Genomic DNA, 25,509 nt, shown 5'->3' with positions numbered 1-25,509 from the left:
CCTATAAGCATCTGCAGCCAACCAGCTCTTCACAAATACTATTGATAAATACATGGGTGCTGCAAACTCAATAGTTTAGGATTTGCCCTATGGGATCAAACCACTAACTAATAAAGCCCAGTCTCCAGTCTCTGATGTTTCGGAGAGGGGTAAAATGATTAGAGCTGGTTGGGAAGTTTTTGACAACAGAGTTTCTCGGAGCCAGGATGGAGTGTCTGGTGAAAGCATGGGAGCACTGCAGGAGGGACTTCTCCTGCTTCTCAGGTGAGTGCCCTGAGGCTCTACAGTCTCTTGCACTCTCTCACTGACCCAATGAATATTTAATTATTTATACAAAGCAGAATAGTTCCAACAGGAGAGATTGAAGAGCCCCAACCCCAGAATAGCCCATAGCCTGGCATCGGTCTAGGGCACTCACCTGGGATAAGAGACCTGCAAGGGAGTGGCCTAGTCACCTGGCTATCCGGGGCTGGGTGGACATGCACGCACTCGCTCTTGTTTTTCATGGAAAATTTGGAAAGATCTTGGTTTTGTCCCATTGAGGAGTGGGAACAGTTCTGAAAACTCAGATTTTTGTGAGATGGGAAAAAGGTTTCCCATCCAGCTCTGGAAATGACCCACAATGAACCTGGATAATTGGAGCTAGTTGCACACATCGCAAAGCAAATCCCCTTCTGTTCCTGCAATGATTGGTCCACTGCTTGTAGCAAGAAAACTGGCTGGCTGCAGGACCTTCGCTTGCCCAATTGCTAATACTACTGGCCACCAAATTATACTGTCCTCTGTTAAATCTAGCTAGAGTGTTGGAGGAGAAGGTAAAAGAAGAATTAGAGAAAGTCTGAGAAGAAGGGAAACTAATCACAAAGTTCCTGGTGAGCTGTTTGATCATTATGAGATGGCATTTCCTATTACATCTCCTGTTATGTCACAGGAAACTGGAGGGGCTGCATGGACTAGGACCGGGATATGGATCTTCCCACTCAAGTCAAATGCAGCCCAGGTTGAGGCGACTTGAAGAGCCTTCAATGGCAATGACTTTAAGGTCCACTGTTCTATTACTTACTGTACTGGGGCCTGAAAATGTGTCCAAGCCCCCTAAAACACCACTGCCCACAAGAGAAAATGTAGCATAGGGGCTGAGCAATGGAACAGGGGACTTCCAGAGAAAAGAAATGCCGAGCTGGCGGGAGGCGCTGCAGGCTAATACAGAAGGCAGCTCAGGTTCTAGGCTATCGCAGCAGGAACCCACCAACGGAGACTCCAGGGCTGCCTCCGGGTAGAGGTATTGGGCACTCCAGGGCAGCAGAGAGAGAAGCAGCTTCCAAGGTAGCACTGCTGGCGATTTCAGGGGTTTATTCAATATTCCTTGGACCGACTGACTGTTAGCAGCAAACAGATTCTTAGAGCTAGACTAGGAGGATTGGGGAAAAGAAGGACCCCTTGTCCTTTTGCAGTTGAACTGCAATAGGAGATGAATGCTGGGCAAAAGTGTAAGTATTACTTGACATACTACTTAAACCAGGAGCTCTTTGGGGTGGGACTGTCTTTGTACAGCACCTAGCACAACAGGGCCTTAGTCCATGACTGGTGTGCCTATGTGCTACCGCAGTACACCTAATAGAAACAAAATGTACAGCACCTAGCACAATGGGGTCCTGGTCCATGACTGGGGCTCCTATGAGCTACTGTAACAAACCTATTATCAACAAAAATGTACAACGCCTAGCACAATGGGGCCCTGGTTCATGACTGGAGCTCTTAGGTATTACCACACATATGCATGCATGCACACAAATAAATAAATAAAGCAGCAGCAGCTGTTTGGGGCAGGGACTGAGGCTTAGCGGAACAACCGGAACTAAGCTGCTGGGTACGACTGCACTATAAATGGTAAATAAAATAATACATGTGTGCTTGGCCTCTCATCCATGAGTTCCCAACGATGGCATCTATGTTCCCCCATCCTCCCTCTCCTAAGGAGGCTTTAAAGCCTGCTTTGGCCTACTCCCTGGGATGATCCAAAGGCTTCAGCTGTTATGAGCAGGCATGTCTTCCCTTCTTTAATACACAGACCCTGTCTGTACATGATGTGTAATGCCATTGGTCATAATCAGAGCAGAACATTAGTGCAAAGGAAAAAGCTACAGTACAAAACACACATGCTATGTCAAGGTCTTTTTACTGCTGTGTGCACCATGAAACTTCAATGACTCTTAGGTGAATTACATACAAGCACAGAAATGTAGGGACCTTGAGAGGTCATCAAGTCCAGCCCCTATGCTGAGGCAGAAGCTAAACCAATGGTTCTCAACCTATTGACCATTGTGGCCGCAGATGTGTGTTATGTGGGCTGCATCCACACAATATATATACTGTCTGTATGGCCCTGAGGATGTCTCTTGGGCCACAGCTGTGTGCCGATTGGGCCACAAATGGCCCGTGGGTTGAGAGCCACTGACCTAGACCATCCTTAACAGGTGTTTGTCCAATCAGTTCTTAAAAACTTCCTATGATGGGGATTCCACAACTTCCTTGGGAAGCGTGTTCTGGAGCTTAAACTACTATTATAAAGTTTTTCCTAATATCTAACCTAAATCTCCCTTGCTTGCAGATTAAGACCATTACCTCTTGTGCTACCTTCAGCAGACATGGAGAACAACTGATCACTGTCCTCTTTATAACAGCCCCCACATATTTGAAGACTTATCAGCCCCGCCTCTCACTCTCAGTCTTCTTTTCTCAAAACCAAACGTGACCATTTTTTAAACCTTTCCTCATAGGTCAGGTTTCTAAACCTTTTATCATTTTTCTTACTCTCCTCTGAACTCTCTCTACTTTGTCCACATCCCCTACGTAGGTGGGGATTGGAGGGCTGGACCCTGACCTACTGAAGCCAGAACATGTTCAGCTCCAGTCAGGATCATGTCCTTAGCAACCGATGCTGAGTGCAACGCCTGATCCATTCATGCGCACCCGTGCAAAGCAATTACTGTCTTAGGGCAACCATCACTGGAGAGAAGGTTTCACAGTGACATTTCCACTCCTCACACACTCAGGCCAAGGGACTCGTCTTCCTTGGTGCTAGAAGGCACCGTAACCCCAGCCTAATGCAGGGGGCATTCATTTCCATCCTCCTTCTCTCAGCCCGGGGGACTCCTTCCCTGGGTGCTGTCACTGCACCTCAGCCTGATGGGAGCACCTCCTGCCGTCACTGGTGACATGTGTCCTTCCTCCCCACTGTGCTACCAGAACACCGCGGACTCAGCTTCTTCGTTTTTTCTTCCAGTAATGCACTCACTTCTCTCTCCTGCCTGGATCTCTCGGCCCTAATTAGAAACGACTTCCTGATGATGCGTGCACACTGGACTCCAGCTGCCTCCACTGACGTGCCCGCAGCTTCTTCTGTAGGGACCATGGCTTGCCTGAAATCCAAACTCCACAAGGGAAAGGTTGCTAAAGCTACACGAGCTCCATAGTTTTGTACACTGCTAAGGTGGACTGAGGCTCCTTGCCCTGCTGCTGATGACAGTGCGTGGGGTTGCTCTGGAAAAGCTCCAGGAAGCTGCTGAAAGAAGGGACCAGCAGCTGTGAGATGAACAGGAAGCAAGGGCTTCCTCAATGCTTCTGATCGCCACCTCTGCTTTGGTGGGTGCTTTCTCCATTCCAAGCTGGAGGGAGGCCTTAGTGATTTAGACACTATGTTGCCCACCCTGAAGGAAGGACTCATTGGAATGTGACAGGTTTCAGAGTAGCAGCCGTGTTAGTCTGTATTCGCAAAAAGAAAAGGAGTACTTGTGGCACCTTAGAGACTAACAAATTTATTTGAGCATAAGCTTTCGTGAGCATCCGATGAAGCTTATGCTCAAATAAATTTGTTAGTCTCTAAGGTGCCACAAGTACTCCTTTTCTTATTGGAATGTGATTTCTTCTCTCTGGGAGGATTGCATGGGCTCTCTCCGTGAGCAGCTAAGGAGCTCCTACACCAGCCACCAGGGATGTGCCTGTGGGCCCTTCCAAGGTGAGCTAGATGCAGCTGACTACTGGCTCCTCCCCTTTTGCGCTATGCTTCTGCAAGGATCACAGCCAGCTGAGAAGCCTGTGTTCCAAATGAGGATCGTCGAACTGCAGGATGGTCCCAAGTCCACAGCAGGGCAGCTAGGGCTGGCTTGCATTTGAATGCCCTGGTTGGTCTTCTGCCCTTGGTGCTCAGCCTTCCACAGCATTCTTTACTCAACCACAAAGGCAGAACTTTGGATCTGGATCTGAATTCTGCAACTCGAGCCCCTCTCTCATATGAGATCCTACTGCAGCTCCACAGCTGTTCAAGGAACTAGCTGTTGAAAGTCTATGACTTTATTATGGAGGAGGTCAGACCAGATGATCACAAATGGCTCCTTCTGGCCTTAGAATGTACAACTTTATGAGCAGTGCTGGCAAAACTGGCAGTAGGGGATGGGGAAATACAGATGAACGCAGGAGGATGAATCAGTTAACTTTGCAAAGAGCTATGAAATATCAAAGATGCTCTGCACAGGTGGTAATTTGATGGTCCAAGCAAAAGAGGAGTAAGGGGGTTTAAAAGGCATCCAGCTCTGCCATGGGTTTATTCACCGCCGCACAGTTTGCCAGCAACTCCAGATAAGAAGCAGCACTGAGACACTGAGCATGTGGGAAGCCCGGGAAAAAAGGAAGGAAAATTGCAGTGCTAGTATCTCCTGTCCTGCAAATGGCCCCACTGTGTTTAACTGTGACCAGCAGCAAAGAGGAAGCAACAAAGGCGCTGCCTGCTATTGCTGGCTGCAAAACACAGAGAGGTTGGATGGCCCATCCGCTCCGCTGCGCTGACTCATTTGCAAGAAGGACATAAAGGAAGACGGCAAAAAAATAAAGCTACCTTCTGTAATTGTTATAGGTACATTTTGCACCTGTCACTAGTCTGAGCAAAGTGGCAAACAGAGGACTGAAACCTGGTAAACAGCAATGCAGCACGCACTCCGGAATGACAGCAGCCGACTCTCCAGCTGTCCGGGAATATCTATGCAGAGGAGGGGAAGTGAGTGGGCTGACCCACGCTTCACAGAGATCTGCTGCTGTGGTTAAGGCAGGGGCTCGGTGCTGTGAAGGCGTTTATGTGTTGCATGCATAGATAATACTGCATTTCGGATTTGCATGTTGAAACAGAAACACTCCCGCTAAGAGCATAGGCAGGAAGGGGGATGTGCCCAGCCTCAGGGCACTATCCAGGAAATATGCTCCCCCAGGGAGCTCTCAGGATGCACCCAAAAGACAGACACACCTGTAATGGGAGATGAGAACAAATCAATGGAGAAGAACTCAGGGAAAAAGTGAGCAATTGCAAAGTGGACTAATAAACTTGATATTGGCTTGCTGGCCCACTTCCAAACTGGGAGTTTTCCTCCTCTCTCTTTACCTCCAACATTCTGGGTGTATCTTTATATACTTACCAGGTAGGGAGATGCGCATGCACACACGCCTGAGAGATCTTCCAGAGATTTTCCACGCTACATCTCATCCCCAGAGACATTTTTTTTTCTGGGAAGTTTGGTAAAGAAAGTCAGACCTGAAGGTTTAAAGTGATGTTGTTTGGAAAATGTCCCTGAAATGCGCTTTTAAAAAATTATTCTAACTTTTCCTTTTTGCTCTTCTTTCTAAACTAGCTTGGCCTAGAAACTTTGCCGAGCTTCGTAACATCTGCAAGGGCTGAGCTTCTGCAGACCTCACACTCAATGCCATGCAAACTTTTGGAGCACAGAAAGCAAGAGGGAAGTTTGCTACCAAAAAAAGCTTTAGAGCTCATATGGGAAGCGTGCAGCCCAGGAGTCTACGTGATTGGGGACTCATTACTGAGAAGAATAGACAGGCCTGTAACAAGAGCTGATCCAGAGAACAGAAGGGTGTGCTGTCTGCCGGGTGCTAAGATAGGGGATGTGGACCTGAGGCTGAAGAGGACCCTAACGGGAGCGGGAAAGAATCCATTGATTATCCTTCAGGTGGGAACAAATGATACAGCTAGATTCTCACTGGAACATATCAAGGGAGACTACGCCAGGCTGGGGAAGATGCTGAATGAAATCGAGGCTCAGGTGATCTTCAGTGGGATTCTGCCTATTCCTAGAGAAGGGCAACAAAGGTGTGACAAGATTATGATGCTCAACACATGTCTCAGGCAGTGGTGCTATAAGGAGGGCTTTGGGATGTATGGTCACTGGGAAGCATTCATGGACAGAGGACTGTTCTCTCGGGATGGACTTCACCTGAGTAAGGAGGGAAATAGACTTCTAGGATGGAGGATAGCACAACTGATCAGGAGAGCTTTACACTAGGAATTCGGGGGAGATGGTTGGGAGATGTCCAGGTAATCTCCATGCCAGATTTTCTTTTTGAGAGGGAAGAAAATGAAGTAAGAAAGGATACAGCCGTGGGTAGGAGAATGGACATAAGACGGAAGGGCAGTGTACATACCAATCTAGTAGGTGATACTGGTGGTAGAATGTCTGTGCCCAATCGGGTAAAGAATGTGAGCAAAGACAAAAAGCAAAAATTAAGATGTTTGTACACTAATGCGAGGAGCCGTGGTAACAAAATGGAGGAACTACTGGTGCAGGAAGTGAAACCAGATATCATAGGGATACAGAAACATGGTGGAATAGTCGTCATGACCGGACTACAGCTATTGAAGGGCATGTGCTGTTTAGGAAAGACCGAAATAAAGGTAAAGCTGGTGGAGCAGCACTGCATGTCAATGATGAGGTAGACGGTAAAGAGATAAGAAGCGATGGAATGGATAAGACAGAGTCTGTCTGGGCAAAAATCACATTGGGGAAGAAAGCGACTAGAGCCTCCCCTGGGATAGTGCTCGGGGTGCGCTATAGACGGCCAGGATCCGATCTGGATATGGATAGAGACCTCTTTAATGCTTTTAAAGAAGTAAATACTAACGGGAATTGTGTGATCATGGGAGACTTTAACTTCCCAGATATAGACTGGAGGACAAGTGCTAGGAATAATAATAGGGCTCAGATTTTCCTGGATGCGATAGCTGATGGATTCCTTCACCAAGCAGTTGCTGAACCGACAAGAGGGGATGCCATTTTTTATTTGGTTTTGGTGAGCAGTGAAGACCTCATAGAAGAAATGGTTGTAGGGGACAACCTTGGTTCGAGCGATCATGAGCTAATTCAGTTCAAACTAAATGGAAGGACAAACAAAAACAGATCTCTGACTAGGGTTTTTGATTTCAAAAGAGCTAACTTTAAAAAATTAAGGAAATTAGTTAGGGAAGTGGATTGGACTGAAAAACTTGTGGATCTAAAGGCAGAGGAGGCCTGGAATTACTTCAAGTCAAAGCTGCAGAAGCTAACGGAAACCTGCATCCCAAGAAAGGGGAAAAAATTCATCGGCAGGAGTTGTAGACCAAGCTGGATGAGCAAGCATCTCAGAGAAGTGATTAAGAAAAAGCAGAAAGCCTACAAGGAGTGAAAGATGGGAGGGATTAGCAAGGAAAGCTACCTTACTGAGGTCAGAACGTGTAGGGATAAAGTGAAAAAGGCCAAAAGCCATGTAGAGTTGGACCTTGCAAAGGGAATTAAAACCAATAGTAAAAGGTTCTATAGCCATATAAATAAGAAGAAAACAAAGAAAGACGAAGTGGGACCACTAAACACTGAGGATGGAGTGGAGGTTAAGGATAATCGAGGCATGGCCCAACATCTAAACAAATACTTTGCCTCAGTCTTTAATGAGGCTAATGAGCTTAGGGATAATGGTAGGACGACAAATGGGAATGAGGATATGGAGGTAGATATTACCACATCCGAGGTAGAAGCCAAACTCAAACATCTTAGTGGGACTAAACTGGGGGGCCTGGATAATCTTCATCGAAGAATATTAAAGGAACTGGCACATGAAATTGTAAACCCATTAGCAAGAATTTTTAATCAATCTGTAAACTCAGGGGTTGTACCGTATGACTGGAGAATTGCTAACATAGTTCCTATTTTTAAGAAAGGTAAAAAAAGCAATCCGGGTAACTACAGGCCTCTTAAGTAGTATGGAAAAATTTTTGAAGGAGAATCTAGTTAAAGACATTGAGGTCAACTGTAATTAGGACAAAATACAACATGGCTTTACAAAAGGTAGATCGTGTCAAACCAACCTAGTCTCCTTCTTTGAGAAGATAACAGATTTTTTAGACAAAGGGAACACAGTGGATCTAATTTACTACAATTTCAGTAAGGAATCTGATTCAGTTCCACATGGAGAATTATTAGCTAAATTGGAAAAGATGGGGATCAGTATGAAAACTGAAAGGTGGATAAGGAACTAGTTAAAGGGGAGACTACAGCAGGTCACACTGAAAGGTGAACTGTCAGGCTGGAAGGAGGTTACTAGTGAGGTTCTCAAGGATTGGTTTTGGGATCGATCTTATTTAATCTTTTTATTACTGACCTTGGCACGAAAAGTGGGAATGTGCTAATAAAGTCTGCAGATGACACAAAGCTGGGAGGTATTGCCAATACAGAGAAGGACCGGGATAGCATACAGGAAGATCTTGTAAACTGGAGTAATAGTAACAGGATGAAATTTAATAGTGAAAAGTGAAAGGTCACACATTTAGGGATTAATAACAAAAAATTCTGTTATAAACTGGGGATGCATCACTTGGAAGTAGCAGAGGAGGAGAAGGACCTCGGAGTATTGGTTGACCACAGGATGACTATGAGCTGCCAATATGATATGGCTGTGAAAAAAGCTAACGTGGTTTTCGCATGCATCAGGCGAGGTATTTCCAGTAGAGATAAGCAGGTGTTAGTACCGTTATACAAGGCATTGGTGAGACCTCATCTGGAATATTGTGTGCAGTTCTGTTCTCCCATGTTTAAGAAGGATGAATTCAAACTGGAACAGGTACCGAGAAGGGCTACTAGGATGATCCGAGGAATGGAAAACCTGTCTTATGAGACTCCAAGACCTTGGCTTGTTTAGCCGAGAAGAGATATGACTGCTCTCTATAAATATATCAGAGGGATAAATACCATGGCGGGAGAAAAATTATTTAAGCTCAGTACCAATGTGGACACAAGAACAAATAGATATAAACTGGCCATCAGGAAGTTTAGACTTGAAATTAGATGAAGGTTTCTAACCATCAGAAGAATGAAGTTCTGGAACAGCCTTCCAAGGGAAGCAGTGGGGGCAAAAGACATATCTGGCTTCAAGACTAAGCTTGATAAGTTTATGAAGGAGATGATATGATGGGATAGCCTAATTTTGGCAATTAATTGATCTTTGACTATTAGCCGTAGATATGCCCGATGGTTTGTGATGGGATGTTAGATGGGGTGGGATCTGAGTTACTACAGAGAATTCTTTCCTGGGTGTCTGGCTGGTGAGTCTTGCCAACATGCTCAGGGTTTAGCTGATCGCCATATTTGGGGTCGGGAAGGAATTTTCCTCCAGGGCAGATTGGCAGAGGCCCTGGGGGGTTTTCACCTTCCTCTGCAGCAGGGGGCATGGGTCACTTGCTGGAGGATTCTCTGCACCTTGAAGTCTTTAAACCACGATTTAAGGACTTCATAGCTCAGACATAAGTTAGGGGTTTGTTACAGGAGTGGGTGGGTGAGATTCTGTGGCCTGCATTGTGCAGGAGGTCGGACTAGATGATCATAATGGTCCCTTCTGACCTTAAAATCTGTGATTCTATGATTAGGCACAAGGGCAAACCAAGGCAGCAGCTAGAGTGACTCAGCTGCAGGACCCAGCCTCTGTTTCCAACCTGGCTACCCATGGCATGACAATCCAGCCACGCACATGGACTTTGGACCACTTCTCCTTGAGCGAGGGGTTAATCTCCTAGGCAGGGGGTTTGGGGAATGGGAGGTGGGAATAGGCAGCTAGCATGACTATTTTGTTGTGGGTAAGATCAAGCTTCATCAGCAAAGAGACTCAAGGAACCCCATACATAGTTGGGCCAGAGCCTCCATTTGTGTAAGTCATCGTACCTCTATTGACATCCCTTTACGTCAGAATAGAAATGTTTCAGTGGCTCCTAGTGCTCAGCCCATCCCCTCATGTGATCCCCTCTGAAATCCCCAGAGCAGTTCCCCTTCCGGGCCCTTCTGGCTGCAGAGAAACAGTTGTTTAGGAACAGCACAGGAGCACATTATGAAAGCAGCAGAAACCAGCAGTGTGAGGAGAGGGGCAGGGAGAGGATCCCCTGGGGTTGTTGTCCCGTAGGGTGGATCCAAAGCCAGGGTGGAGGGCGTGACGATGCCTGAAGGTCACTCCAAATGACACTGCTGCAATCAAGCCCTTTGGAAAAAAAAGTGCTGGCATGTGGTTTAATATAAAAAACCCTAGAAAAGAGAAACTTTCCATGCAGGGATCATGGTTCTGACTGATTGCCCAGCTGATGATTGCTGGAAACAGCCTACCAACCGCTTTCACTCCTGCTCTTGTTTCATTTTCCCCTGAACCTCCATAGCAACCCATCTGCAGTGAGTGACTCTAATGTTTAATGGTCCTGCCATTAGCACTAATGCATTCCAAACACTCAGCATCTGCCGTCGCGCATTCAGATGGAAACACAAAAATAACCACACTTGGCGCAATCTGTCATAAACTCCAGCTTGAGGTTACAAAATGATACACTGGGAGAGAGGAGAGTGGTGTGGCCAAAATTAACAAGTCACTTGGTAAAACAAGTAAAGGAGGAAAAGCCGCAGTGTAACTATCGAGCAAGGGAAAGGGGAAGGGTGGGTAAGCCTCAGGCAGAGCTGCCCAGAGACCCGGCAGCAAGGAGTCACTCTCCAAGGGGCTGATTTAATTGTCCCTTGTGCATGCCAGCTAAATGTAAACAAACCTGGGATACAAATTGGGGCAATAAAACCCTTCCTTCTCTCCAGTGGCGTTATTTGAAGATAAGCACTTGTGGCACATGCAGGTACTAATGAAGAAGACGAGAAATTTTATAGCCTGAGACAGGGAGGCATTCATTGTGAATTACCGTTCAGTGCCTCTCCAGATGCTCTAAATTGCCACCTCCAACTCTGCAGACTGATTCCATGCTGCAGTTAAATCAGTGGGATTTTCCCCCCGGAGGAGGATTCGGTCGCTGTACTATATATTTTTTTAAAGCAGGCATGATGGTGTAATAAATGAGGGGCGGGGGTAGCTCCCTTTTATGGACCCAGCCAGCCAGTTAGCTATAATATCCCTCTTAGTAGCTGTTCTAGACTTGCTTTACCTGTAAAGGGTTAAAAATCACTGCTACGCACAGGTAAAAGGAAGTGAGTGGGCACCTGGTCAAAAGAGCTACTTTTGAAGGCTAGAACTTTTTGAAATTGAAACAAGACTCCCCATTTGTCTGTCTGTCTGTTGTTCTAGGGCAGAGGCAGACAGGGCTGGAACTATGCTGTAAGAAGGTTGGGGCCAGGTATGAAAAATCATCGGTATCATACCTAGAAAATACTCATTTGAAACCTCTGATATGTAAGTAGATGAGGGAATGTCTAGGAAGACGCGATCAGGTTTATCTCCTTTTATTTCTTTATGGCTTGTGGACTCCTCTGTGCTAACCCCAAATGCTTTTGTTTTGCTTGTAACCTTTAAGCTGGCCCTCAAGAAAGTTATTCTTGATGCTTAATCCTTGTGGGTTTTTTTTAATATCTAGCAATAGCTTGAGTTTCCAGATGTATTTTCTTTCTTTTTGTTTTTAATAAAATTTACCTTTTTTAAGAATAGGATTGGATTTTTGTGTCCTAAGAGGTTTGTGCACATGTTGTTTAATTAGCTGGTGGCAACAGCTGATTTCCTTTGGTTTTCTTTCTCAGCTCTTCCCCGGAGGGGGGTGAAAGGGCTTGAGGTTACCCCACAGGAAGGAATTCCCAAGTGTGTCTTCCTGGGTTCTCAAAGGGATCTTGCACTTGGGTGGTGGCAGCATTTACCCATCCAAGGTCAGAGAAAAGCTGTAACCTTGGAAGTTTAATACAAACCTGAAGTGGCCAGTATTAATTTTTAGAATCCTTGAGGGTCCCCACCTTCTGCACTCGAAGTGCCAGAGTGGGGAATCAGCCTTGACAGATGGCCTGTATACAACACAGAACACAAACATGCAGAAGCAGTTAGGAGCTTAGAATGTGTGTCTCCACAATCTTCTGAGTGGGCAGTGCCGGTATTCAGAGAAAGTTAGCCAGCCCTTGACCCCTCGGTGGCACCAGTCAACCACCCTAATGAAACATTGTGAAGTCCAACGAACGGAGGCATCTCCTCAGTAACTGCAGGAGAACAAAAGGCCACCCAAAGGTGCAGAGAGTGCATATGCGAAACCTGGGCAGGAGGATACTTCTACCTGGAAAACCTCTGATTTAATTATTTTTAAGGTTTTCAAAGGAAAAGAAGAAAAGTAGAGGAGAGTTCATTTTGAACCCAAACTAGCACAAGCTGTTGCTGTGCAAACTTTCTCTCCGGAGCCCTCCTCATCCACTAGCCCGACTATTCCATTTCTGAATCCCACATACACAGCTCTGCCCATGCACCACAATCCTGACCAACTGCCTTCCCTGTACCCCAATCACCTCCCCATCAGCCAGGATCTGCCTACACACCATTGTCCTGACCTGCAACCCACTGCTAGTCCTGACCGAGACTCTGCCCATGCACACCTCTGCCAATTTCCCTCCAACCTGAGCGGCAGCTTCTGCTCCATTGTGAGCAAAGACTGTTGAATATGGCAGTTGGTCCTGCTGTAACACCGCAGACATCAGCACAGTTGTACCCTTACACTCAGCTGAACTTGCCCCAGTCTTAAAGAACCACAGCAGCCTTGGAGAAGTCAATAACTTGTGTATCTCCCACTTGTGCTCCTCTGTGCAGCAACACAAAAGACTTCCCACTAATTCCCAGGCAGCAAGGTGACAATGGGACTCCACTGGTACAGTCTAACCGAACCTCTATGCCAAGTCTCCATTTCCATCAAGGGGTCTGGTATATGGAGAGCATTAAGGTTATACAGTTAAGCAACACAAACTCAGGAAGTACCAGAGCTAAAATAGGGCACACATCCCCTTAACTCTGCCCCCCTGTGCATGTTTTTTGTAACAGTCTGATCGCATGACCATGCTTTCTGTCATATAATACAAAATATCTTAATATTTTGCTACAGCCTTAGACATGTCACATATAGCATCATGCAGTACTGTGTACACCAGTCAGAGTCCATGACACTCATTTAGATAGAAGATACATGCCCTGCTTCAGTCTCTCTCTCTCTCACACACACACACAGAGGGCAGGAGCTTTTATGCTGGAGCTAGAGCACAACAAGCAATGAACTAGGACAGAGCAGATCTTGGCTCCTAGAGCCATCTCTATGGAACACAAATGGCACAGATTAAATGATCATCCCCACTAACAGATGTTTACTGCTTCACATTATACAGATGCAGAAAATGAGATTAAAACCTGGCCAGAAATGCTAGGACAAGCCATTTATGTAATCGTTCCTTTCTTTCCTAGGCTTTTAATAAGCACACAGTCGCCACTGATGCAGTAGATACATTGCACGCTCTCACTTTGGTGGGTTGCACGAGGAGCGATTCTGCCCGCAGTGCATGGGGTGTGCTGTGAAGAGCAGGGACAGCCGCTCGACCGTCCCACCTATCCAAGAGAACAGCACTGGGCAGGCCTAATAAAACAGCTGTGTTCTGGAGCAGTTCGCCAGTGCACATCAGTTCCGGGTGGCTCATTCCTAATTACCTGCATCTTGATTAAGTGGTTGCAAATGGTCCTGTTAAAAACATTTTCTTAAAGAAGTGGATTTCAGAAGCGCTTGTGGCAAAATAAACCAATGGCCACTCACACCCCACCCCGTTTTGTTTTGTGTATATTGAGGTTGTTGTTCGCCTCTGGGTCACTGGTTTAAATCTGGCTCAAGATGGTACGGACGGCAGCAGTCACCCCCATCTGCAGGCGAGCACCAGTGCTGCAGGTACCAGTCTGCAGCACATTTATGGACTGCTCCTGCCCCAACCACTGGGCTCTATAGGAACCAGCAAGCTCAGTCTGCATCCCACGGGAGCTAGGAGTCTGCCACTCTCCAATCTACACGCTGCCATCACTCAGTACAAACTGGCTCGTGTGGCTGCACTGCAAGACAAGAGGTCAGAGACCAGGCTGCCACCAGAGTTCCTGAGGACAGGAGCAAAGCACTGATAAAAGCATTCGCAGCTCAGAAGAATAATGACCCGACAGGAGAAACAACAGGAAACTTGTCTTTTCCCATCCGACACTACGAACAATATTGATTTTGAGTTGAGGCCATCTCTGTTCTTCCTCCTGGGGAAGGAGCTTTAAGAATGGTGGCCTAAAATTAAACCCCTTCCTGCACCAAGGAGAGCACGGCTGCTATCGGCCAAAGGGAGCGACTGTTCATCCAACTTCAGCGTACAACCTCCATGGCAGCTGCCGTTGAGCAAGTGTCTTGGTAGTGGGTGAAATGGGGCCTGATTTGCATTAGAGCTACCCATAGCCAGCCACACCCCGCCTCCACTACAGCTAGTTATACCTATCTATCAATAGCTACACACACACACAGCACTGTAGCTGGCTATAGCCATGTATACAATCACCCACATTCGGCAGGGTCCAGAGCACTGAGAGGTGCTGTTTTTTCTCCCCATGCATTGGAGGGGGCCTGCAGAGGGAGGGAAGGGCACTGGAGCCATCCTAAATCTCCTGCAAAAGCATTGGCCCTCCTGGGTGCTGACAGCACATCTGCTTATTAGTCCCATAGATTCATAGATGCCAAGGCCAGAAGGGTCCATCGCGATCGCCTAGTCTGACCTCCTGGATGAGACAGGCCAGAGACCTGCCCTGGACTCATTCCTGTCTGAAGTAGAGCAGACCGTTTAGAAACACATCCAATCTCCCATGATGGAGAATCCACCATTCAATCCCTTTCCAGTGCCAGTCTGAGGTTCTCCAGAATGACTTGGGAGGTGGGCGGGGGGGGGCAGCTCTCAGCCCTGGAACCCAGATTTCCCTTCGAGTTCCCAGGGAAGGGCCCTCTCTCAGACTGTGACAGCAGTCCCTGTGGAGGCAGCCCCACCTCCTTCAGGGACCCCAGGACATGGCTGGCAGACAGCAGGGGCAGCACTAGCAGTAAGAGAATTTCACAATCACTGAAGCTAGTTAAAGATGGAGGCAGAAGGTGGTGGGAAGGGGGGGGTAATGGAGGAAGCAAGAGGGAGACAGGACACTGAAGAAGGGAGAGGAGCATAGGGAAGAGGGGAGAGCATTAGAGAGATTCCCTCCTTGCTTCTGTCCCTCTTTCCAAATGCAATTCAGTCTGGGCCCAGCAGACACAATGATGTAGGGAGTAGCATAAGTCCATGGGGCAAGATCACACACAACCAGCCCTGGTTTGTGCACGCAGAGGTGGAAGGAGCCCAAACCCCACTACAGAACCTGACAGATGGGAGCTGAGCCTCAGCAGCCCAATCCCCCTTCCCTCCAGCCCCAAGGAATCCTCTCGGTTTTGGGGTTCCATAGATTTATGGGAGTCCTGGCTGGGGGCAGCTGCCTTGTGCTCTAGAAACACATCTCCCCATTCCTGAGAAACTGGGGAGGCAGAGGCCATGTGTGGGCTGGCAGGTAGGGGATGGAGGGCACAGGAAGCAGTGCAGAAGGGCCTGTGCTCCATGAGAATTCCCAGCCCACTGGAGGTGTCCTTGGACTTCCCCCATGGATCCTGGGCTGTCTGTCACACCCTCTGCTCACTCCCAGGGCCGGCGAACCCCACCCCTCGCCCTCCAGCAGATGGCTCACAAACTCTGCCGGGGCAAACTCACATGTCTTAGCCTTCCCCAAGCTCCTCTTTCTGTGCCAAGTTAGACACGATGCCCTACCCTCCATAGCTACTCCCAGAGCCCCAACACCATCCCACTGTGTCTCTCAGCCAGGAGCTCCCACCCCACGCACCATGGGCCTTTCTTATAGATCCTTTCGGGGGGGCTTCCCTCCCCAGCAGCTGAGAAGGGCTGCGTACAGAGAAGTATGGGGCTGAGAGCCTGGAGGTTACTTGGCTCACCTCCCTTTCAGCTCCTCAGGAGAAGCAGCAGCCTGGTTGCCCGGACACCTTAAAGCACCTCCGTCATGCGCTGGGAGCCAGAGAAGACAGGTTGGCCTCAGAGCCATGAGTCTTTCAGGTACCTGAGCTGGCCTAGAGGGCTATTGGGGACCAGGGTGTGCTGGGCCAGGAGCACACTCAGCCGCAGGGGCGGGGAGATACCCCCTCCAGCCTGCAGTCAGACAGGTATCAATGGGCCATCTGGAGCATGGCAGAAAGAGGCACTGGAGACCCCATAGGGTTGGGGAGGAGTGGGTAATGAAGACCCCCTCCATATGAGATACTCAAAGAAAACACAATGCACATAGGATCGCCTGTTGAAAGGCATCTCCTGCGGTGCAGCGCAGACATGGCAGAAACAATGCACTGTAGTGGGGATTTCAATCCATTGCTCAGCAGGACACCTCTTCAACTAAGCCCGAGTGACAGTTTTTGTATTCCCCCTTCCCCGCCCCACCAATTGCTGCTGATTATGTCTGTCTCTGCCTGAGAGATAGGCCTGAGTCTCAGAGATCTGGCCTGACTCCAGAGCAAAACTCCTCTGTCTCTGAGGGGTGTTCAGGTGCAGGTTTCCGGTTCTGTCTTCTCATCTCCAATCTCCACAGAGACGTAGTCCTGACCGGTCAACGCATGGCTCCTCTGCTGGATTCAGGGGGTGACCTCACAATCCTGTGTCTATGGCATCACCTGCCAGCACGACTGAAATGACTGTGATGCAATGCACATTACGTGATGGCATCAGAGAATGAAGCAGGCAGCAGGAGGTGAAGGGCTGTGCTTGGAGGCACGTATCTCAGCCATCTGCAGTGAGAATAGGAGTGGGACTGATGGAAAGACACAGGGCAATTTAATGGGGAACTGGAGAATTACATATGCCAGTGTGAAGTAGGGGTGTTAGGGCTCTTTAAAAGTCCCAGCAAGCAGGTTTTACTGGGTCAGTGACTATGCCAAGCACCTCCCTGTGAAGCTGACAGCTGTGTGCCCTTCCCATGACAGTGTGTGCTGACTCAGTGCCACGGCATCTGAAGCTTTGTTACATCCTTGTTGCCAAGCAGAGCCAGCCTCAGAGGTATCCCAATCTGGGGACAGATCAAGGTGGAAGGGGCAACCCCCAGTGTGTCAGGGCTCATTTGCCTCCCATGACACAAGTTTGCTGCTCACTGCCATGCCTGCTGATTTGAGTCAGCCGCTGCCTGCTGTCGCTGCCTAAGAAGTGGCTCTGTTTCGCAGTACAGAACAGCACTGCGGCTGGCCTCAGGGCTTCCAGCTCTCACGCTCCAGTGACGTTAATGAAGGCAGCGGAGCTTCTCCTGCAGGAGCTGGAGCTCAGAGCAAGGCAATTCGGAGTCCTTGCTGGAGCGACCTTGGATCTCTGTGATGGTGCCTGCCTTCCAAAGAGACAAGGCAAGAACATGTGTCCATTGGCATATACCCTGTGGATTGCAAAGGTGACATCCTGACGCTTTTGGTTGTTTATGGCAGAGACTGGAGTGCAGCTAAAAGCAGCCTCACTTGCATCTCCAACTCAAGTGGAGGGCACTGTCTAAGCTTGCTCAGAGCACATGAAGCTCTGGGCCCTCTTTGTTCCCAGTACATCCTAATTAGCCAACGGCAGCTGCCACAGTATGTTCGTTGCAGCTCGATGAGATGCCAAAGCCACTACAGAAGGAGAATGCTGTGGCCTCTGCACAGCAGGGGCTACTAGTCCAGCTGCAAACCTGCAAATAAGAGTTCCAGCAGGAGTGCAAATATCACCTGGTTTCCTGCTGGATCCTGGGAGCGTGTTAACCCCTGGGAGATTGCAGGCACGCCACAGACAAAGTGCTACAATCCTGGGAAGAAAAGTCCAGGGTGTCCAAATGGGGACAGATGTGCACAATACCTTACAGCATTTCCTGCTGGGCTTTAAGGAAAACAGAAGGGAATAGTATTTCAAGCAGGCTTGCTGAGCGTCCCACAGAACAGGACAAGTATGAAACTATAAAGAACAAAGCCACTAGCAAAAGGAAGGGAGGGTATTACCCATTTGGGGCAAACCTTGCTTTATGAAGAATGCCAACTTGGGTATCTCTGTAAGACATCATCTAATGCAGCGATTCAGAAACAAGAGAAATACACATGCTGCTTCCTAAATGGAAATGGGGCAGGAATAAACTCTACCTGTCCCTGAAGTACCTGCCACACAGCTGCCTACAACTTCCTGTCGTAACAGCCCTGAAACCCAGAAGTTGGAGTTCCCCATTAGCAGGTCAGTGTGTGTTTGTGGGAGCACCCGTGGCTGAAAAGTTCTGCTCATGGAAGCTAGGGAGGGCTCACACCTCCCTTTTGTGCGCTGCTCCTCTGAGCTGTTCTGCTGATCGTTGGCCTGAGGTTGTGTTTTGTGATGCTGGTGTCCTGAGTTTTGTTGGATGAGATGCAGCCAAACACGAGAGCATCCTCCCAGGTGCCTGCTCTAGAAGCAGCCTTCTCCTTGAATAACCTCAGCCCCGAGTGTTGGCTACTGTAGGCAGCAAGATCTAACCCATGGGGCAGCTGTGTGTTCTCTGAAATGGCTTCAGAGGAGCCAGATGCATGTCTCTGCTTGCTCCAGAGCTTCACTCCAATGTATTGTCCATCTTGGCTAAGGAGACAGGGCTGAAGGAAAAATTAGAGCTGTACAGCCCATGAAGTTTGAGAGTGGAAACTGAGCACAGGAGAACCTTCAAACCACAAGTAGTGCATCCGAGGAATTAAAGACTTAGCTCCCCCACCCCCCTCAGTTTATTTAATCTAGAATGGCCTGCTCTCTAGGAGACAGAAGCCTCCAAACAACCAAATAAACCCAGAAACAGTTGCGCATTAGGCACTGACCAGGGAACTATCTGGAGATGAGGTGACAGGACTACTGTTAAGATTGGCTTCTTGGGATAGAAGAGGTATCAGATTCCTGAAGCGATGGGTCCAGCCTGCAGATTTCAGATCCAGATCTTCCACCCAAAGGGCGTTCAGAGCTGGGATTTTGGTTCAGACCATTCTCCAGATCCCAGACCCTTCCCCTACCAGGATCTGACATTGTGAAGAATAAACACCTTGTACATGAAGAGTAATTTTTCATTTGGACAAGGACGAAGAATGGGCACTAAGGAAAACGAAAAAAGAAAACAGCGCAAGAGGCAGATGTGGGTAGATACAGAAGGAAAACGAAAAAAGAAAACAGCGCAAGAGGCAGATGTGGGTAGATACAGAATGGCAGCCAAAGATTCGTTCTTTCAAAAGATGACTGATCAGACAGGTGGTGCTTGACATACCTGTTCATTTAAGTTTACTTTAAGGAATTCAGCATTTGTTCTTTGAAATCACAACAGACTTTGGAAACCAAATCTCCTGCCAAAGGAAGAACTACCCCACCCCCAGCGCGACTTGGTTAAAAATCCCTTTTCACTGGATGTTCAGATCTGACCTGGGATCGATTGTCTCATGACTGAGAAGTCTAATACAATACTGTGGTCTGTTGTGTTTGCTCAATTGTTGATGCACAGCTAGAGATCCCCTCCCAAGATTTAAAATATTTACAATCTGAGAGACATGACAGCAGCCACCACAGATATAAGGGCCACTCCTGCTCCTACCAAAGTCAGTGGCAAAGCCACCATTGGCTCCACCAGGAGATGACCAGCCTCACTGTTTCTAGGGCTAGTTCCCCAGAATTTTTTTGTTTCCAGATGTTGAGTTTCACTGGCAGCTCCTCCTCCACCACCTTTGTTAGGAATTTTCAATCCCTTACTGATATGGGAGAGGAGGGTTTCATGGTTAACTACATTACAGCTGTGACTCCAAAGGCCGACTGAGATCAGGGCCCCCTTCTGCCATGTGCTGCACCAGACCAGAGACCGCTTCTGCCTGGAAGAGTTGACCCTGCAGACAGGCAAAGTGCGGAAGGGGAAAGAGAGGGACAGATAAAGGAAACAGCTTGCCCAAAGTCACGCTGCAGGTCAGTGGAACAATGCAGAACAGCACTCAGATCTCCTGATTCCCAGTCCAATTCCATAACCATTGGACCACTCTGTCTGGGACCCACTGGAGCCGAGATTCTGTGAGCAAGCAAGCATCTGTGCAGACTTTACTAAACCAGTGCATGCTTCTTAACCAGGATGCAACTGTGACCAGCCCGCTCACCTTCTCTGGCCCCACAGATGTTGAGGTGAACGATCATTAGATCAAAAACACAGTTCAGATTTCCCAGGCTCTTGGGTTTGGTATCCCAGAATTCAGTGGGGCCTCCAGATCGATGACATCTGCAACACATGACTAAGCAACAAATTCCAAGGCTGCCACTCCTGCATATTTTATACACAGCTATAGAGTGGCTTTATTTTTAATATTTATTTAAAGTCCTTATGACATGAGGGCTCATCTGTAGGGCCCTACCCAATTCACGGCCATGAAAAACATGTCATGGACCGTGAAATCACGTCTAACCCTGTGAAATCTGGTCTTTTGTGTGCTTTTACCCTGTACTAGACAGATTTCATGGTGGAGGTCAGCATTTCTCACATTGGGGGTCCTGACCCAAAAGGGAGTTGCAGGGGGGGTCACAAGGTTATTTTAGGGGGTCGCGGTATTGCCACCCTCACTTCTCTGCTGCCTTCAAAGCTGGGTGGCCAGAGAGCAGTGGCTGTTGGCCTGCCACCCAGCTCTGAAGGCAGTGCCCCGTGAGCAGAGGTGCAGAAGTAAGGGTGGGCAATACCATATTATGCCATCCTCACTTCTACGCTGCAGCTGGTGGTAGCTCTGCCTTCAGAGCTGGGCTCCCGGTCTTTACAGCTGGGCTCCCGGCCAGCAACTGCCGCTCTCCAGCTGCCCAGCTCTGAAGGCAGTGCCATTGCCAGCAGCAGCGCAGAAGTGAAGGTAGCAGTACCCCCCCTACAATAACCTTGCATCGCCTCCCCCCTACAGTTCCTGTCTGAGCCAGGACCCCTACAATTACAACGCCCTGAAATTTCAGGTTTAAATATCTGAAATCGTGAAATTTACATTTTTAAAAACCCTATGACCATGACATTGATCAAAATGGACTGAATTTGGTAGGACTCTACTCATCTGGGATGGGTGGGGCCAGACAAGTGAAAGAGATCAACGCTATAGCATAGGCAGGACCAGAGCAGGACTCCTGGGGAATATGGAATGTAAACAGATCACAATTTAAATGAAAACATTCTAATACAACTTTAAGTTATAAACCCATTGAAAAATATGCCCCCTCTGTCCTGCCCTATGGCCAAGTGCCTTGCACTGATTTTGTGCTACCCTGCTCAATAGCTGAGCACTGAGTACTGGTCATTTCACTGTCCTGTCCCCCCACTCACTGCCTGGCGTTCTAATGCAGTCAACCTGACAGCGGGTCTCTCTTCCAAGAGCCACCATGTGCATCCCCAGATTTTCCTCATCCAGGCAGCTGACAATGTCCCCGATCCTCTAGCTCAGCATTTCCTGAATGTCTGATGAGAGACAACTCCTGGTGCTATGAGAACCTGAGCTGTGCAGTGTAGGAGGATCATGGGAAGCAAGCAAATGAGGACAGACCAAGAGAGGCAGTAGCTATAGCCGCACAGATACCAATTTCCATCATGAGTTGGTCAAGTGGCAAACTGAACGCAGCTGGCTCCTCCCTCCTGCTTCATTCTTCTATTGCATGGGCCAAATTCTGCTCCTCAGAGGTCAATGTATGGACCAATGTATGGGTATCTAAGAGCTAGATTTGGCCTCAGGTCTTACTCTCATCTACCCCACATCTTTGCAATTCCTTCCTTATTTCTGTCTCCAAGCCCAGTCTCCACAATGGAGCTTTTGTCATGCCACAGGACACCTCCTCTGCACACCCCCCCCCATTCCACATCCCTCTTTGCAAACTATGCTCTGGCCACTTCCTCTTGCAAACAGCACGCACTAGATCTCCACAACACATATGTGCTGTGCTATGAGAGACTTTAACAATGCTCAGAGAGTTCAACCCCTGCTCCTTAGAAATGGAGATGGCCAGTTCGTTCCATTGAGATAATACTAACACCTCCTAGCTCTTCTCTAGTGCTTTTCATGCACAGATCTCAAAATGCTCCCAAAGGAGGAGATCCTTATCCCCATTTTACCGATGGGGGGAGTTTGGCCATATCTGGCTGCCAGGCCACCAGCACAACCAAAAACACAGAGGTGACAGGAACCTGCCGGAGACACAGCCTGGGCCAATATCTTTTTGACAGTGCAAGAGGTGGTTTCTCTGGGCTGGTTTCTCATGCTAGCTGGGGTTACTCATGGAGTAAGGTACTCCTCAAAGTGAGGAATGGTGGCACAATCTGGGGGTTGGTCTCTCAGAGGGTTTTTTTCCAGAATCCATTTGTGCTGAAAGGAAAACAACCATTTCTTCCTTCTGTATTATTGTTATAATTTGATACATTTCCAGGCAGAATCCTTCAGATTCCTGCTGCGCTTTATCACTGACATAATTACAAAGTCAAATGCAATCATTAAAACCACATTTTCCCTGCACCAGCCTCAATTACTCCTTCCCCCAGAATCAAACCCAAATCAGGCAACAGAAAAATAGGCACACAAGCATGTGTGTGCGCATCTGTCGTCATTTAACACAAGACCCCGCTACTGCACCAAGCACGCCCCTCCCAATAGGGTCCCTGATGACCATGCAGATGACTTGTCTACTGAGATGGCGAAGATGTAAATTCTCTAGGGAGCTCTCCACAGGAACTCAATACCAAAGTGTTTAACCATTAGCTTGACCTTCACCTTCTGCCTTCTGACTGCTCTTATTACCTGCATGCACAGACAGAAGCAACGCTGGAAACGAGCTCAAAATTACTTCATTCACTTTCATTAGGGCTGGCAGGCAGCAGGGACAGAAGATGAGGAACAGGGCAACTGTGTATGAACTTGCAGAGATGAACAGAGTGACGGGGACACAGCTTGCTTTAAAAATCACAGTGCGAGTGAGGGAGTGGGCAGAAAGAGAGAGAGAGACAGTGGAGAATGAAAAGCTAGCAGATGGGGAGAAGGGGGGGGGGGAGAAAAACCACAAAGACTGAGATAAAGCCAAGAAAGAAAGAACTGGAAGGGCAAATTCTGTCTCAAATGATTCCTACAGAACTCCAGTGGTTTCAGTGGGGTTACATGCTATGAGTGGGTTAAATTCTACCCTGGGAAACAAAGTGCAAGAGAGAGACACCCAGAGATGAGCCCATTAAAAAGGTTGCGATGCCTGTGAGGAGAATCCAGGCCTTACCCTGATGTTGTCCTGCCAGCGGTGGGCTTTCTGGAACTTCTCAGCCGCACCAGCGAGTCTCTGCAAATAAAACAAAAGAGAAGAAGTGACCCCAGAGAAGAGAACATATTTTGCAATAGCTAGGACACAACTGATTTAAGCTCATCCCACCCCAGGAGGGCACTGGCTCCTATGGGGCCACTGACACCAGGAGTTGAGCCTGAGTCAAAGATCCAGGCTCTAGATGGGAGCTAAAACAGGCTCACCTGCTCTGTGGATCAGGCACAGTGAAGGATGCGTCACTCTCTCTCTCTCTCTCTCTCTCTCGATCTTACAGCACATGGTCCCTCCTCAGAGTTCCAGGCTGAAAGTAGCTTCCATTGCCCCCCTGGTGCCCATCACTAACTCACAACGAGAGGAGGAGAAGCAGCATCCAAGGTGCTGTGAAAAACCTTGCAATGGGATTCCTCCCCTCGTTTCCAGAGAATTCTTGGAAGGCAAGAGGGAAGAAGGAACCCACCCACTAACCACAGCCCTTGTCTACACACACACACACATACGTATGCTGTCTAACTAAAGCTTTGATATGAAAATGACTCCATTAAAAGGGTGCAAAGGGCTGTCATTTCAGTTTAAAGCATGATTCTTGCTGTTTCGCCCTTGTCAATTCCTTACTGACTTAAGCGGAGCTGAAATAAGCTACTCACAGTGAGATAAGCGTCTATACAAGGACCTGAACCAGTTTAACTAAATCCATACAGACTAAGACACTGCTCACTTTGCATGTTGATAAGCCTAGCTTTGCAGTCATGACTTAGGACAGGAATTGAACTCAGGTTTCCAGAGCAGACTGAGAGGGGGAAGTTAGCCACAGCCAACACTAGCTGCTGCCACTCTGTAGGACAGTCCATAGCCCCTGGGATGGCGAGGAAGTTAGTGTCTCTGTCCAGAGCTGATTAATCCTCTCATGTCACACCAGATTATTTTTACACCTTGAGTGCAAAAGCCCAGGAGAGTAAGCTGGGCAGCACTGAGCTGGTCTGGATCGCACCAGTTGTTCCCATGGGCTGCGGAACGGGGAGAGGAATCAGGGAAGATATCTCGGCAGCTCTGGCTTTAATCACTGACTGCAGTAGGGAGGCTCCCATACCGAGATGGCATTTAACAGCAGCCTGATGAGGTTTACTGAAAGGACAGGTTAAGCACAGACACTGGAGCCAGCTCCTTTCTTCAGAATGTACGAGATTTTAAAATAATATCTCCGTATCCAGAGCAAGAGGAGAGTTTTCAACACAATTGAGTGCAGCACCAACATCATCCCTGGGAAGGGAAGCAAGAGGCATGGCCTGGCACGATGGGAGGTGAGGGGGGGGGCAAGGTGTGCTGTCTTCCCACTCAGCTACGTCACCCCATGCAATGCGGCTGGCCCGGCATGTGAAAAGTGAGAGGAACAAGAGTTGTGCAAAAAGGGGGTGAGCAATTTCTTTGTTTACCGCAAGAAAACAGCATGCAGCTACTCCATTCACACTTGGGTGGAACACGGCTGAGGGATATCGCTTGGGGCTGTCTAAAGAAAGGTTAGGCCCAAATTTTCAAAGGGGTCTGGCAGCAGTAGGTTTTCATTCTGAGACACCATGGGCCTGATTTTCAGAAGCGCTGAGCAGCTATTGCTCCAGTGGCCGCCCCTGGGAGCTCTTGGTGTTCAACACCTCTGACAGCCAGCCCTTGTGCCTCAAATGGGGCTCCCAACCGAGGCACATGAATTCGCTGGCCATCTGGGGCGTGTGAATAAAAACTGATGGGGACTAGGCAGCAAACCCCAGCACCTGAGAGAGAGCAGGGGCATCAGGCGGCTCTTCGTCCTTCTGCTGAGCAGCCAGCATTGGCCACTATCAGAGACGGCAAAGCAGGTTAGATGGACCATTGGTCTGCTCCACTATGGTGGGGAGGTAGGGTACAGGGGCTAGATGGTTAGTCTATAGTGGGGAGGGGGGTATACGGGGTCAGACTGCTAGTCTTTTCTGGTCTGATAGTGCTCTGATTTCTATCTATTGTGAAGCTGAGGCAGGGTGGGGCTGGGGAAGCTGGTTGCATGTGCACCTGGAGTTTCAGA

The 25,509-nt window shown here is 48.3% G+C and overlaps 1 protein-coding gene across 4 annotated transcripts in view; it reads right to left on the bottom strand.

The window, feature by feature from the left end:
- CACNA2D2 (calcium voltage-gated channel auxiliary subunit alpha2delta 2) overlaps window positions 1–25,509 on the bottom strand; it is a 588,723-nt gene that overhangs the window by 218,903 nt on the left and 344,311 nt on the right. For all 4 annotated transcript variants that reach the window (XM_073352554.2, XM_073352555.2, XM_073352560.2 and 1 more), the window contains exon 4: window positions 23,418–23,477. In XM_073352554.2, coding sequence (XP_073208655.1) covers window positions 23,418–23,477 — 60 coding nt within the window. The remainder of the gene's footprint in view (window positions 1–23,417; window positions 23,478–25,509) is intronic.

This window comes from Lepidochelys kempii, chromosome 7, assembly GCF_965140285.1.
Source record: "Lepidochelys kempii isolate rLepKem1 chromosome 7, rLepKem1.hap1, whole genome shotgun sequence".
In the NCBI taxonomy this organism is placed as follows: Eukaryota; Metazoa; Chordata; order Testudines; family Cheloniidae; genus Lepidochelys; species Lepidochelys kempii.
This window is presented reverse-complemented; position numbering and strand designations above follow the sequence as displayed.